This window comes from Crocuta crocuta, unplaced genomic scaffold (genome assembly GCF_008692635.1).
Source record: "Crocuta crocuta isolate KB4526 unplaced genomic scaffold, BGI_CrCroc_1.0 scaffold48, whole genome shotgun sequence".
Taxonomy (NCBI): domain Eukaryota; kingdom Metazoa; phylum Chordata; class Mammalia; order Carnivora; family Hyaenidae; genus Crocuta; species Crocuta crocuta.
This window is the reverse complement of record NW_027533089.1, coordinates 12,565,915-12,581,671: the sequence shown is the minus strand read 5'-3', so window position 1 is coordinate 12,581,671 and position 15,757 is coordinate 12,565,915. Positions and strand designations below refer to the sequence as shown.

Genomic DNA, 15,757 nt, shown 5'->3' with positions numbered 1-15,757 from the left:
TGGGTTATCTCAAAATAATTTACCAAGGAGAACATATAGCTCCAAATTTCACTGAGCCCATTTCTGCAATCCCCGGAATCCTTGAGTCTCTTTTCCAGGACTATTACCTAGATATCGCAGTGATGGAAGAGCTTTGCATGAATAGTTTTATTCCTCCAGGGCCTTTGAAAACACAGATTCTTCTCCCGGTTCTTCTCAATGCAGTCATGTTCACACATACATGGCACGGGTAATAACCCTCTCGCCTGTGGGCATTTTGCTGTTTCAATCTTCACACTCTTAGGGCTGGACTCCGTAACCTGCCCTGTTCCTTTTCCTAGTCCTGGATTAGGCAACCTGCCATCACATTCTTTGGGAATCTTCTCTGAGCTGCATCTCTGCTGGAGTCTTCTTATGAAATGTTCTCTCAGCAGCTCTAGCAGCTATTGTTCTTAGCGAGTGAATCCCGGTATTTTTTCTATTCTGTGCTCACTTCTGAATAGTTAACAGCTGTGGGAGAATAGACCACCGTCCTTACCCTCCTGGGATTTTATAAGCAGGCACATTTTAAAAATTCTGTCTTTGTGAAGATTGAAAGAGAAATAGGATGGGGTGCCTGAATGGTTCAGTCAATTAAATGTATGACTTTGGCTCAGGTCAAGATCTTACAGTTCATGAGTTCGGGCCTCACGTCCAGCTCTGTGCTGAGAGCTGGGAGCCTGGAGCCGTTTCAGATTCTGTGTCTCCCTCTCTTTCTGTCCCTCCCCTGCTCACGCTCTGTCTGTCTTTCTCAAAAATAAAACTTTTTTTTTTTTAATTTTTAAAAAAGAAAGAGAAATAGGGCATCAGAAGGCTTACAGGAACTTGGGAAGATCAGCTGGGCTGTTCTCCATGAAGCCCTCATAGCAGAAGCTGGGTGAAATGGGAAGACATGTGGAATCAGAAGAACACAAGTCTGTAAACAGAAGTCAGGTTTAAATTCCTGCGCTACCGTTTCCTAGCTATGTGAACTCGGGCAAGTTACGTTCTCTGAACCTCAGTTGGCTTCTTCTGTAGAAGGGGTGGAGTATGACCTGCCTCCCTGGCATGGCAGATGCTAGCCAGTCAGGTACCTCTGTGCAGAATCTAGAAAGGTATCCCCACTGTGGGAGCACAGGGCCCCCATCCTGCTGAGGGAAGCACAGCAGGATTTCAGCCCACCCTTGCCCTTTAGCTCGGCACCCTCTCACACCCTGCATATCCTGAAACCCTACACAAGCAAGCCCCAGAGGCTGTCACCTTACACCATTAGGAACAAGCCTAAGGATGCATGGGGCAGGGGGACAGGAATGGGGTCTGCCCGTTCTTTGGCGGGGAGTTGGCACTGAAAAAGGTGTCCGCCTTTTTACCTTCTCACTGGTCTTGCTCTCAAACTGATTCTCCTGTGTTTACATCACAACACTGACAATGCCTTGTTAATATACCAGCTCAAGGGTGTTACTCTTGGGGAAGGTTCTCAGGGAAGCACGCCCTTTCCCTGCTCAGCTCTGCCNGCTGCTTACTACACAGACTGTTACCTCATTCACTGAGACCGTGAAGGGGAAGACATGAAGACCTCAACCCCAAACTAAACTGCTCACTTGTCTCTCTTCTGTATTCCTTAAGGATAGTCCAGCAGTCTAGACTTCCTCCTGTTTTCGATCCCAGGGGTTTCCAGGGTAGAGTGCTTGACCCCCAGAAGTGCAAACGATGCTCCATTGAGAAGTGAGATAAAAATGAAAACGTTTAGGAGCGCCTGAATGGCTCAGTCGGTTATGCTTCTGTCTTCGGCTCAGGTCATGATCTCAAAATCCATGAGTTTGAGCCCCATGTCAAGCTTTGTGCTGACAGCTCAGAGCCCAGAGCCTGCTTCAGATTCTGTCTTCCTCTCTCTCTGTCCTTCCCCTCTAGTGCTCTGTTCTCTCTCTCTCTCTCTCAAAAATAAACACTAAAGAAAAAATGAAAACTTTGAGACAGACATACCTCATTTTATTGCACTTCACTGTCCTCTGCAGATACTGTTTCTCACAAATGGAAGATTTGTGGCAACCCTGGGTTGAGCAATTCTGTTGGCGCCACTTTTCCAACAACATTTACTTGCTTTGTGTCTCAGTGTTACATTGTAATTCGTGCACCGCTTCAAACTTCATCATTATTATTATTTGCTATGGTGATCTGTGATCGGTGATTATGACTTGCTGAAAGCTCAGATGATGGTTCACGTTTTTTTGACATAACACTTTTGCACGCTTCCTAGACTACAGCATAGCGTAAACATCGCTTTTATATGTACTGGAAAACCAACAATTTCACTTGCCTCACTGTGTCACAGTATTTGCTTTACTGTGGTGATCTGACACTGAAACTGCAGTGTCTTCAAGGTCTGCCTGTATTTACCTGAAGCATACAGGGAAAGGAATTAAGCTTTTCTAATAATTCACCTATGGGTTGACAGAAGCTCATGGTTATAATTATGACTAGAAATGCATATACTGAGTGGGCACTCTCAGCATTTTTTCTCTGACATAAGTAAGTGATAAAAGTGTTCAAAGACCACCACTCCATTCTCTCACGTCTGTAGCCACCAAATTCTGTAAAAATGCAGCCCCATTTGTTATTCTTCCCTGCTTCTTTTGTTTTTTTTAAAATATATTGTCAAATTCGCTTACATACAACACCCAGTAGTCATCCCAACAAGTGCCCTCCTCAGTGCCCATCACCCCCCTTCCCCTCCCCTCCTTCTTTTGATGGACATAGTAAGTAATTGCTCCCTGCTTTATCTTCCAGTACAGAACTTACAAATTTTTTAAATGTTTATTTACTTTTGAGAGAGAGAGAGAGAGAGAGAGCAAGCAGGGGAGGGACAGAGAGAGAGGGAGACGCAGAAATGGAAGGAGGCTCCAGGCACCCGGAGCCTGACGTCAGCACAGAGCCTGACATGGGGCTTGAACTCACAAACTGTGACATCATGACCTGAGCCACAGTTCGATGCTTAACTGACTGAGCCACGCAGGTGTCCCAGAACAAACTTTTATAACTCTCATAGAGAGACTTCCTCTCTCCCTCTAGCTTCATTCTTTCATTGTTATCTGCACAAGGTATTGAAGAAATAAGCTTTTTTTCCTAAAGCATAATTTGCATAAGGTAATTTGTTACTTACAATAAAGTCAGATTGGGATCTTTTGTGTTTAATTCCAGAAATTCAGTAAAATAAAATAAGAATGTGGGCTCTGGGTGCAGGTGGCCTGAGTGAGATGACATTAGCAAGTAACTTAACCTTTCTGTGCCTTTCTCCTCATCTGTGAAATGGGAATAATAAGAGTACCTGTCTCATCAGATGAAGGTGACAAAAGAACAATTACCTCTGACATTCTTTGAATCAGATCAGTTGCGTATTAAACACAGCAGATGTTTTCAGCTGTCACACTGCAGTCACCATCCTTATCCTCATCCCTGGGAGAGACCTGGGCCACACCCAGACCTATGGAACCCTGAACTAGAACTACCAGTGTCCGTTCTGGATTCACCCACTTTCCCAGCAAATCCGTATTGGGTTTCTCCTTTGCACTGGGCACTCTGCGAAGTGTTGGATGCTCCACTCTGTTGTCAGACCTTGTCCTTCTCTCTGGTGGGCTGTATCTCCCATGCCATCAACTCTCGTCACATCCCCATGCCACAGCAGCCCTCTTTAAAATGGATTCAGTTTCTACTTCTAGAATCAATGTAAAAGGCTTTACTGTTTGTTACCAAAATCACTGAGTATTTTGCTGTTGCAGAATCACTGATTGCTATGGATTTCCAGCCATTTGACATCTTACGGTGCAAATAGATCTTCCCTGCCTTACTAATTCCACCTGTGATTGCTGTCAGTTCCTTGGGTTATTATTCTCCCTTCAAACTGCTTGTTGTTCAAAGCGTTCTACTTACATGGACTTTTTCATGGGGACAGTTTCTCCCGGTTAATTCAGAGAGTATTCTGCCTTATACTCTCTCATCTTCAAAAAGTATGCATGCACTATCCCTTACCCAAGTTTCAAGATTTGGGGGTTCCTGGACGCTCTTAGAGCGTACTATTTTTTTGACACATTGAAGAATTGGTACAGGGATAAAAGCTGTTAAGGCAGTATTTTGTCTAAAAAGCCAGCAAGTTCAAACCTAATTATTTTACTATGGAACACTTCTGTATTCTTTCACATCGTTTGGCAGAGGGATGAGATGGCTTTTATAGAAGCTTAATAACTTCCCATTGTAGTAAGGCCATTTGCACTCATTTATGCACACAGTCCAGGATATGGGGAGAAAGTAAAAGGGAAATGATAAAGACAAGAATTTCTTCCACATGCCCTCCTTCCAATCCTTTTAATTCTCATACACAAGTTTATATAATCTCAGGAGCCATCCGATTCAAGATTGAGTCTGATAAGGGATGACTAGCTGGCTCAGTCAAGAGAACAGGTGACTCCTCACCTTGAGGTCATGAGTTCAAGCCCCATGTTGGGCATCAATCTTACTTAAAAAAAAAAAAAAAAAAAGACTGAGTCTGATAAGCTAATGTACTTCCCTATGATTGATTCTCCCAGGCTCCAGCGAGGGGCAAAATGCAAAATTTTAAAACTCATGAATGTTCTTTAGATATTTATTTTGTTGTGAGTTATAAGGCCTAACAGAACTGCTGCGTTTTGTCATACTTACACATGATGAACAAAGTCAGATATTTCACTTCCCTAACATGCAGGCTGAGGATAAAATCCTGGTGCCGGAATCGAACGTTGTATTCTCCAGGCAAAGGAAATGGACATTTATTGGATGTTATTGCTGCTCTCTCCACGCTAATGACATTATCAAAGCTCTCCAAATAATATAATTTGAAAATATTACTTCTGTGTTTCAGGTCATGCAAGACAAGATCATCTGCCTTCCAAAAAGAGTCCAGCCTTCTCAGAACCACTCTTCCGTTTCAAATGTCTCTCAGGCAGTTGCCAGCACCACCCCACTGCCTCCCCCTAAACCGTCTCCTACTAACCCCGCCACCGTGGAAATGAAAGGGCTGAAGACAGATTTGGACCTTCAGCAGTACAGTTTCATAAACCAGATGTGTTACGAGCGAGCCCTCCACTGGTATGCCAAGTATTTCCCTTACCTTGTGCTCATCCACACCCTGGTCTTCATGCTCTGCAGCAACTTTTGGTTCAAATTCCCCGGCTCAAGCTCCAAGATAGAACATTTCATCTCAATCCTGGGCAAGTGTTTTGACTCTCCGTGGACCACGCGGGCTTTGTCTGAAGTATCTGGGGAGGACTCGGAGGAAAAGGACAACAGGAAGAACAACATAAGCAGGTCCAACACCATCCAGTCCGGTCCGGAAGGCAGCCTGGTCAACTCTCAGTCACTCAAGTCAATCCCCGAGAAGTTTGTGGTGGACAAGTCCACCGCGGGAGCACTGGATAAGAAGGAAGGTGAGCAAGCCAAGGCCTTATTTGAGAAGGTGAAGAAGTTCAGGCTGCACGTGGAAGAAGGTGATATCCTATATGCTATGTATGTTCGCCAGACTGTACTGAAGGTTATAAAGTTCCTGATCATCATTGCCTATAATAGCGCCCTGGTTTCCAAAGTTCAATTTACAGTGGACTGTAATGTGGACATTCAGGACATGACTGGCTATAAAAACTTTTCTTGTAATCATACCATGGCACATCTGTTCTCAAAACTGTCCTTTTGCTATCTGTGTTTTGTGAGTATCTACGGACTGACGTGCCTTTATACCCTATACTGGCTCTTCTATCGTTCTCTACGGGAATACTCTTTTGAGTATGTCCGGCAGGAGACTGGAATCGATGATATTCCCGATGTGAAAAATGACTTTGCTTTTATGCTTCATATGATAGATCAGTATGACCCCCTGTATTCCAAGAGGTTTGCGGTGTTCCTGTCTGAAGTGAGCGAGAACAAATTAAAGCAGCTGAACTTAAATAACGAGTGGACACCTGACAAACTGAGGCAGAAGCTCCAGACGAATGCCCATAACCGGCTGGAATTACCCCTCATCATGCTCTCTGGGCTTCCAGACACGGTGTTTGAAATCACAGAGTTGCAGTCTTTAAAGCTCGAAATCATTAAGAACGTCATGATCCCAGCCACCATCGCGCAGCTAGACAATCTCCAAGAGCTCTCGCTACACCAGTGCTCAGTCAAAATCCACAGCGCGGCGCTCTCTTTCCTGAAGGAGAACCTCAAGGTCTTGAGCGTCAAGTTTGATGACATGAGGGAGCTGCCCCCCTGGATGTATGGGCTCCGGAATCTGGAAGAGCTCTACCTGGTTGGCTCTCTAAGTCACGATATTTCCAAAAATGTCACTCTTGAGTCTCTGCGGGATCTCAAAAGCCTTAAAATCCTCTCTATCAAAAGCAACGTTTCCAAAATCCCTCAGGCCGTGGTGGACGTTTCCAGCCACCTCCAGAAGATGTGCATACATAACGATGGCACCAAGCTGGTGATGCTCAACAACTTAAAGAAGATGACCAATCTGACGGAGCTGGAGCTGGTCCACTGCGACCTGGAGCGCATCCCCCACGCCGTGTTTAGTCTGCTCAGCCTCCAGGAATTGGACCTCAAAGAAAACAATCTGAAATCCATAGAAGAAATCGTTAGCTTCCAGCACTTGAGAAAGCTGACAGTGCTCAAACTGTGGCACAACAGCATCACCTACATCCCAGAGCACATCAAGAAGCTCACCAGCCTGGAGCGCCTGGCCTTCAGTCACAACAAAATAGAGGTGCTCCCTTCCCACCTCTTCCTATGCAACAAAATCCGCTACTTGGACTTATCCTACAACGACATTCGGTTTATCCCACCTGAAATCGGAGTTCTACAAAGTTTACAGTACTTCTCCATCACCTGTAATAAAGTAGAGAGCCTTCCAGATGAACTCTACTTCTGCAAGAAACTGAAAACTCTGAAGATTGGGAAGAACAGCCTATCCGTACTCTCACCGAAAATTGGAAATTTGTTATTTCTTTCCTACTTAGACGTTAAAGGCAATCACTTTGAAATCCTCCCACCCGAACTGGGTGACTGCCGGGCTCTCAAGCGAGCCGGGTTAGTTGTCGAAGACGCTCTGTTTGAAACTCTGCCTTCTGACGTCCGGGAGCAAATGAAAGCAGAATAACTTATTTTTCTTTAAAGCTTGACTGACACGTGCTTCTACCAAATACAGTATCGATAATTAGGTAGTCTTAATGCCTTTCCTATTTTATTTTTATTTTTTTTCTCTTTCACACAAAACAAAATGTACACAGAGATTGAGCAAGGAGTATGTATTTTTTAATAAAACTTTAATTGTATTTTCTCAATATTAATATTTTAAAGTTTTATTTGTCCTGGAACCTCATGTATCTATTATTGTTTTCTACTGACAGGAACAGGTGGTTCCATTTGTTTTTTGTTTTGTTTCTTGTTTTATCTTTTTTTTTGTTTGTTTCATTCTTATAAAAGGGAGGGAATTTTGAGCTGCATGCTTTCTGGCATTTTTTAAATAGATATTTTGGCAAGGTCATTTTTAGCTTGTTTACACCTGTACAGTGTCCTTGTTTTTGTTTTCACTGTGTATGTACCAAACAACGTCTGCTAGTTTATGGTAATGCCAGCTGCCTTCTCCATTGGCCAAGCCCTTCATCCTACGGAAAACTTTTCTCTGGAGCATAAATTCACATAAGTGCATTGTCACAGACTATTGTTCTTAAAATTTCTCCTCCTCTCCAAAAGGACCCTAAATTGTATATACCTGACAGCCAAAGTTATCCTTAGGCTAGGATTTTGTGAGTGGAGACAATAATCTTCCAGGGTTGGCTTACTCGAATTGGTCATTTATAATCTATCTGATCTGCGTTTTCAGCGACTTTTCAGAAATATCATTTAAAAGCAAAATACAGAGGCCCTCCCCGCCCCTCGCCTCTTAATCTTAATATTGCTATGTACTACTGGTGAACAACCTTAGAGAAGCTCGATTTATTTTAATTAAAATAGATAATTAAATTTAAAAATCCGAATCAGAAGCCTGGCTTTTAAGTAATTTAATAATCTCTGGTATCTTGATATGTGGGTACATCAGATGGAAGGAAAAAAAAATTCGCTGCAAAAGCACTCTGTTAAAGGGCTGGCACAGCGTCGTCAGGCGCCCTGATTGCCCTGGGCCGTGTGGGGTGGTCATCTGTTCGGATTCTGCCTGTTCCACAGTATAACCCATATACACAGAAATGGAGCTCCCTTAAGCCTGCCCTTGCTGTGGATGCCAGTGATGGAAGCACAGGGACTCTCTGCTCTTTTTTTTGGCTTAAAATAAGCATCTCATCTAAAATGGTTCTGTTACTTTGGTTTTAAAGGGGTGAATAAATTGCTAAGCAGATGTCACTCAAATAATTTTTGCTTGATGGTCAGCAGAGCGTTTATTTATCTTTGTATTTAAACCAACATAGTATGCATCTTGGGCAAAATCTGTCACTGATTCTCACTCCGTGTAGAACAGGAAAATGAAAAGACTATTTGTGTCCTCAATCCAGGACCAGTATTACCAATCGTGGGGATTTTTGTTTCATGTAGTAAATTCATATGGACTGTTTCCGGAACTCCAGTCTGATCTAATAAAGTTTTTGTGACTTAACAACGCAAGAAAATAGGAAGATGATTTGGGGTTTCAAAACACTGCTTTTACAATTTGCTCCCTGATCCTGGTGATTTTGCTCAGTGCTGCTTCGAGTTGTATATAGAACGCAACTACAGGAACTCCTCAGCAGATACATGTACCTCAGTCGTGTTTCAAATGTTATGAGATGCCATGGAGTGAAGGATTTGGGAAAGAGATGCTTTTTGTTTGTTTAATAATGAAATCATGTAGTCCCAGATGCTTTACTGTGTCTGCTCTATGTTAAAGTGTGTGAATGGCGATTTTGTAGAAGTGATTTATTTCCCACCCGGAACTGAAATGATATGTTTAAAACAGTAACATGGTTATATTTCTTGTAGGATAAAATATTCAATTCCAGAATATGGTTAGGATCCTGATTATGAACAATGTGTTGTATTTAGAAACATAGCACTATTTTGTTTTAAGCAAACAAAAGACCTGGAAGATTCTCCATGGCCGAGCACGACAAAAATACCCTGTCGAAAGGTAAGCTTAAATAACTACTGGTAAAACACTGGGTGCACTATATTTCTGAGTAAAATTTATAGTTATTTTCTATATCACCCTTCCAAAGGGATCTATTCAGGTTAAAAACCATATTTATGCTGAAGTCTTTATCTGGTGTTAATTCATAATCTCATATGGGTTCATAACTGAAGTAAGGCACTAATAAGTAGTTTTATCACTTGTAATAATTTGTTCACAATTCCAAGAGACTTTGACCTGCTTTCTTAATAATGATTTCACAGGGTGACCCCAAACCTAAAGTCTAAATAACATCCAGCAAATCAGTATTGTTCTATGACTTTATGTTTTAACTAAGAAGGAAAATTCGTAGATGTTTCTATTAAATAGATTTTATAAAATCTCAAAAATCTCAGACTTCATCTTGAGTCTCAATTTTCTGACTCTGGCCCTTCTGAATATTGTAAGTTTTTGTTCACATTTGTAAGCAAAAAGTATTCAATTATGTTTAGCCTTTAAATGCAAAACTCAGGTAAATGAACTGCTGACTTTTCTAAAGTCCTTTAATGGATCAACTCAGTGTCTAAAGGGTATTTACCTAATCCCTTTCTGTATTTTACAAGTGCTCTTGCTAAAGACGAACAGTTAGCTCTATTTCTCCAACTTCTACAGGAGTCATGAGAAACTGCTTACATGAATACAGAAGCACCATGTGTAATCCTAACTCCTATGGCTGCTTGAAGCCCATGATGGGTTTGTTTTTTGGTCCGTTTTCATGGTTCATTATAAAACAGGTTCACTGTCTGGTGACGGGCGGGTTGAAACAGAGCATCTAAGTACATCCCAAGGGAACTCACGCCTAAGGAGACCACACTCCGAAATTAGTTATGTGTTAGGTTTCTGTTTTGTTCTTAACACAACATTTTTAATATGAATGTTCTTGATACAGTGAAACCTGTTATTTACTACAATTGTAAATTTTTTCCTGTTGTCCACGCACCTTTTCCCTGGCATTACATTTCCTTTGTGGCTACCGTAAAGAGTTCTAACAATTCCCGTGGCACTCTGTTTAGCAGGGGCTGCATTTTCAGAAAGACATGGAAAAGATGCCTGCTGTGAGTATTTTGTTCCTTCGGAGGTGCCTCTTTATGTCCCTCTCACGCCATCTTCACAGAGAGCCTCTTAAACCTCCTGGAATCTTTCCTGGGTTCCTTGGTATGAGGAAAGCCCAAGTTCTTGCAATACTATCTTATGATTTCTGCTATTAAGAAAGAGAAGACAAATTCTTTACATCTCATTACCATTTCCCCTAAGAAGAGCTTTGCTGTTGTTTATTTTCCTAATACTGCTGTTTTTTTTTTAAAAAAAATGTCCATTTGTAAGTAGTTTCTTTTACTCTCTAATTCCATACCAAATACCTGATCCATACTAATGATGTATTTACTTAAACAGTGAACATTCATGGTCCATCTTTATGAAAATGGTCAGCAGTACTTCATAGTGAATACATAAGACACATTTTAATATAATTCCGTGTTCTATTAATTCCGAATGTGACCATGCTAGTCTAGTAGTTCACATTTTTGGTAGGGTCTCAATAACTCATAGTAGGGTCCAACAGCAACCTTAAATTAGCAAAAACAAAGGGAACAAAACAGAGCAGTTAGTGGGAGGGGAATGCCCCAGCAGTCGGTAAGATAGTCTTATCTTTCTTGTCTATTCAGACACATTGTAAGAAAATTTGCACAGTCTCAACCCAGACCTGCCATTGATTTCTCAGATTTAGGCCTCAGTGACCTGCTTCTAATACAATTTCGTACCAGCTTTTCAAACTAGGTGTCCGCTCTTACCCCATGTTCCCAGGGCCACGCACAGACAAAGATTCACGTCCTTAAGTTCATTCTGGGGAAGAAAAGAGTGTCCTCCTGCCCCCAGGAATTTTTTTTTTCTAATCAGAAGACCTTGAAAAAGAGTACTTTGAACAACTTAATTTGTTGGCCATGTTAAGTAACAGTTCCTCTGTATGGTTTTTAATGTGGTATAAATTTGCTTTCCACGGAATACTATTCTCTCCCACCTGATCCTGCCTCTTCAATGAATATCTTTACTGGGGTTGAGACTCCTAATGCCTTATGTATTCACTCAGTTGTTGTTGTCGTTGTCGTTGTCGTTGTTGTTTCCCACCACTTGTTTTGTCTCCCTGTCTCTGTGTGTTCAGATTGTGTCAAATGCTTTTGTTAAACCTCTAAGACTGTCAAGAAAATGCTTGAAAGTTGATTGGTCATAGTGCAAATTCATGATAAAATGTCTTAATGTTATTTGGCTATGTAGTACATAGGAACAGAAAATAACTTAAATAAAGACATTTTTGTAATTTAAAATTGAGATTTGTCCCTTATTCGATTGTAGAAGTCACATTTCTCTTGTGTTTTGCATCGTCGGTTGCCGGGGCTCTCTGTACGCTGCAGGACATAGGCTACATGCATCCTTTCAGTCGGCGTCCAGCCTGTTTCTGCAATTGTGACTAATTATTTCCTTCCTTAATTCACTGGGCTGCATCTACCTCAGGTGCCCCTGGAGTTTCATTTGGGCAATTAGCGCATTAATATGTAATCTGGGGTGCAATTTCTGTGCTTTTGCCAGGTCAGATTGTACGATTGCTGTCCAGCCCAGCTTGCAGTAAAGACTTCTGTGGTGGTGAGCGTGGTTACTTAAAGGAATCAGAATGGTTCTTAGTTAGGATGCCTCCCCTAGTTAACCACATCCCCTCCAGGCCTACGGAAGCCCTTTTTAAGTGTATGCACCACTTATGCATAAGAAAACCATAATTGGTAACTTTTGAAGTTAATTTGTCACTTAATATATTTTTCTATAGTCATTTATGATTTCATTGTTTTACTGATAATCATTGTTTTACTGATAGTCCTTTGGGGAAACTATTGAGACTAGGAAGGATTCTGAGTGTGGGGAGAGGCCTTGTGAATGTGTGCATCAGATTGTGTTGGGAGCTCGAGAAGTTATGGACACAAGAGCTGAGAAATACAATAGAGTAGAGACAGCTGGTGATTTCAGTGCAATTTGTACATACAAAAACGACGATTCACTGGTACCTTCCAATGTCCCATCTTCCGGTCCTTTCATTTATACAGAATATTAAAATAAACCCTGGAGTTAAATAAATTGATTCACTGTTGTTCAGGCTAGTAAGATAGAAGCATTTTTGTTTGTATGTAAGAGGAGGGGCGCCTGGGTGGCTTAGTTGGTTAAGCGTCCGACTTCAGCTCAGGTCATGATCTCATGGTTCATGGGCTCGAGCCCCCTGTCAGGCTCTGTGCTGACAGCCAGCTCAGAGCCTGGAGCCTGCTTCAGATTCTATGTCTCCCTCTCTCTCTGACCCTCCCCTGCTCACGCTGTCTCTCTCAGAAATAAATAAAACGTTAAAAAAAAAAAAAAGTATGTAAGAGGAAAGTCACTGAAGATGATTTTAGGCTCAGTGGGGATACTTACATGGCCACTGGCCTCCATATTTCTAAATCTAGGTTTGAATGTTATCCTAAATATCCAAGTAGGAGAAAAGCAAAATCCTGCATTATTTTTGTGTAAATCTTTGAATACAGGCTATTATTCAGATGTCATATTTGAACAAAGCAAGGTACAACCATTTATGTGATCAGGCATACAATAGATGACAGTTTTTTCAGAGTTAAAATATTTTGCATAAAAGACAAAGCATGAGGCAAAGGTAATATTACCAAATAATAAAATAAATTGGCCATTCTGATTATTTTGATTTAGGGATTCTTATTAGAAGAACAAGAATTCTTGTTAGGAACAAGTAGAAAATGGGCTCTTTATTTTTTTTAATCTTTCAAGGAATTTATTTTATTTCAACTCAAGCTACATCTAGACATCACAATTTTAAAAAAGTGTCTTTGCAGCAATATCAGGTAATAATACATCTTGGGAAAAGTGACACAAAAGAGGTAGCATGTAAGTTTTATGTTTTATATCTCCTCCGTAGTCTAAGAAAAAAGTAAGAAACTTGCAGCAGTGATTTTACTTATAAAAAAAAAATTGTGACGTTTCTTCAATCTTCATTGCAAAGGTTCTTCAGATTCCTTTCTGATTCCACATGGTCTTTGTTAGGTAATTTTGTTAAATCATACTCTAGGGAGCGCCTTGGTGGCTCAGTCAGTTAAGTGTCCAACTCTTGGTTTCAGCTTTGGTAACGACCTCATGGTCTATGAGTTCAAGCCCTGCATGGGGCTCTATGCTGACAGTGCGGAGCCTACTTGGGAATCTCTCTCCTCTCTCTGAGCCTCTTGGGCTTGCTCTCTCTCTCAAGATAATGTGGTTTTTTTTTTTAAATCACACTGTAACATTTGGACAGCCTAACTATGAACTGACAGCCTTGGGCTATGAAGGGCCACCGTCCCTGTTCAAAGTGGTTCTGGGATGGCACTCTTTCCCTAGGGCTGCCATCAGAAACTACCCCACACAGGTGGCTTCCACTCACAAATGTATCATCTTACAGTTCTAGGTAAGGTGTCAGCCAGGTTGGTGGCCTCTAAGAGCTGTAAGGAGAAATCTGCTCCACAGCTCTCTCCTGTCTCTTGGTGGCTTGTTGGCAGTCTTTGGCAATCCTTGACTTGTAGATGCGTCCCTGAATGTCTGCCTTCGTCTTCATTTTAAGTCCTTCCTATGTGTGTCTATCTCTGTGTTCAAAGTGCCCCTTTTTATAAGGATTCCATCATATTGATTAGGGCCCATCCTAGTAATTTCATCTTGATAATCTACAGAGACCCTATTTCCAAATGCCACATTCACAGGTACTGAGGATTAGGACTTTATCATACTGAGGGTGTTGAAGAGCAGGAATTCCTGTTCTCTTCCAGGTCCCTGGACTAAGAATCAAATTGATACGAGATTAACAGGAGAAAAAAAAAATTTTTAGTAGCATACAGATGGGGAATGCACACAGACTGGAAACTCCAAAGACAGTCAGGAAAAATGAGATCTATCTCGTGAACTAAGGAGAAAGCGTTAGAGGTCGGGGACTTGGAAGGGAAGGAATGCCATTCACAGGGCAATAAGAAGACGAACATATGTTTAGTAATTAGATGTTTGCCCTGCCGTATGGATAGGCCACTCAGATAAAATTTATCTGCTAATAACCCTTACATAACCTAACTGGGAAAGACCCCAATTTAGATTCTTCTGTGTAGTTAAAGGAGGGCCAGAAAGTTTCTCTTGAGCCTGGAGGGTTTCAGCTCCCTTCCACTGAAAATAATCTTCATACCAAAGTGGCCCATCTTGGGACAGCCTGTCCTTGCCCACTACAGGGGACGCCATTCAACCCATTTCTCTAGGCAAGATATTTCTGTTTCTTGACAAAGCTATTATATACCAGGTTTATTAGAAACAGAATTTGGAGCCCTTGAAGATTGGTTAGGAGGTTTTCAAATAGTGTTTCAAGAAACTAATGCAATGCTCCCACAAAGCATCTCAGGAGGATTCAGGGACTAGTTAGGGCTCCTGGTTTCATACCTGTTCCAATTACTGTTGCCCTGTAACAAACTTAGTAGGTTAAAACGACCCTTTCATCACACTCCCAGATCCCGTGCATACGGAATTGGGAGGGCGTAGCAAAAACGTATCAAACACAGCAGAGCGTATCTCTGCTCCACAGTGACTGGAATCTCATTTGGTAAGACTCAAAGGTGGGAGCTAGAATCATCTGGAGTCATTTTCACTCCTTCCTTGGCATTTGATTCTGGCTGTTGGCTAGAACCTCAGCTGGGCCTCTCCACACAGCCTGAGCTTCCATGCAGCTTGTCAGCTTCAGGGGAATCAGAGGTGTTATGCGATACCCTAGGGATCCCAAGAGACTATTCTAATAGGCAGAAGGGATGCTGTATCACCTTTTAGGACCTTACTCTTGTGACATCACTACTGCCATATTCTATTGGTTGAAACAGTTGTAAATCTTGCCCAGTTTAGGAGCAGGCGCCTCATCTTTTAAAAAGAAGCATAGCAATGTTGTGAGAATACGTGGAACAGAAAATATTGCAGTGGCATCTGTGAAAATTACAATGTTACACTGTCCACACCAGTCTCTTCAGCCACTAAGCACCACCTCTCCCTGACTCCCTAAAGTTCACTAGCAACTGTATACAATAAATACAGGATCCACAGAAGCCAAATAACACTGATCAATTTTACACAATCCTTTAGCATATCCAATGATTATTATAGAAAACCAGAAAATTGAGTCAGCTAATATTTCCTTCACCCTTTCCCTCTGTTTCTACTTTCGTTGGACAAGCTGGGAGAGCCTGGCAGAGTTTGTTATGAAATTACTGCAAGAAAGTCATCATTTCATTTTATGGAATTGCATCTTAAGAAATTGTCAGCTTTTGGGGCACTTTGCTGGCTCTTTCGGTAGAGTATGTGACTCAATCTTGGGGTCATGAGTTTGAGCCCCACGTTGTAGGTAGAGTTCATAAAGGTAAATGCACAGCCCTTAAAAATAGTTTTTTAAGTGTCAACTTTTTGACGATTAAAGCAAGGTGCTTTCACAAATTTTACCTGACTATCCTGTTTCTCCCAACGTCA

The 15,757-nt window shown here is 41.6% G+C and overlaps 1 protein-coding gene across 1 annotated transcript in view; it reads left to right on the top strand.

The window, feature by feature from the left end:
- The window catches only part of LRRC8C (leucine rich repeat containing 8 VRAC subunit C), a 34,820-nt gene extending 23,512 nt beyond the window's left edge, over positions 1-11,308 (top strand). The window contains exon 2 of the mRNA XM_077746103.1: positions 4,889-11,308. Within this exon, the coding sequence (XP_077602229.1) occupies positions 4,889-7,162 (2,274 nt within the window). The 3' untranslated portion in view covers positions 7,163-11,308. The remainder of the gene's footprint in view (positions 1-4,888) is intronic.
- Positions 11,309-15,757: the final 4,449 nt, after the last annotated feature.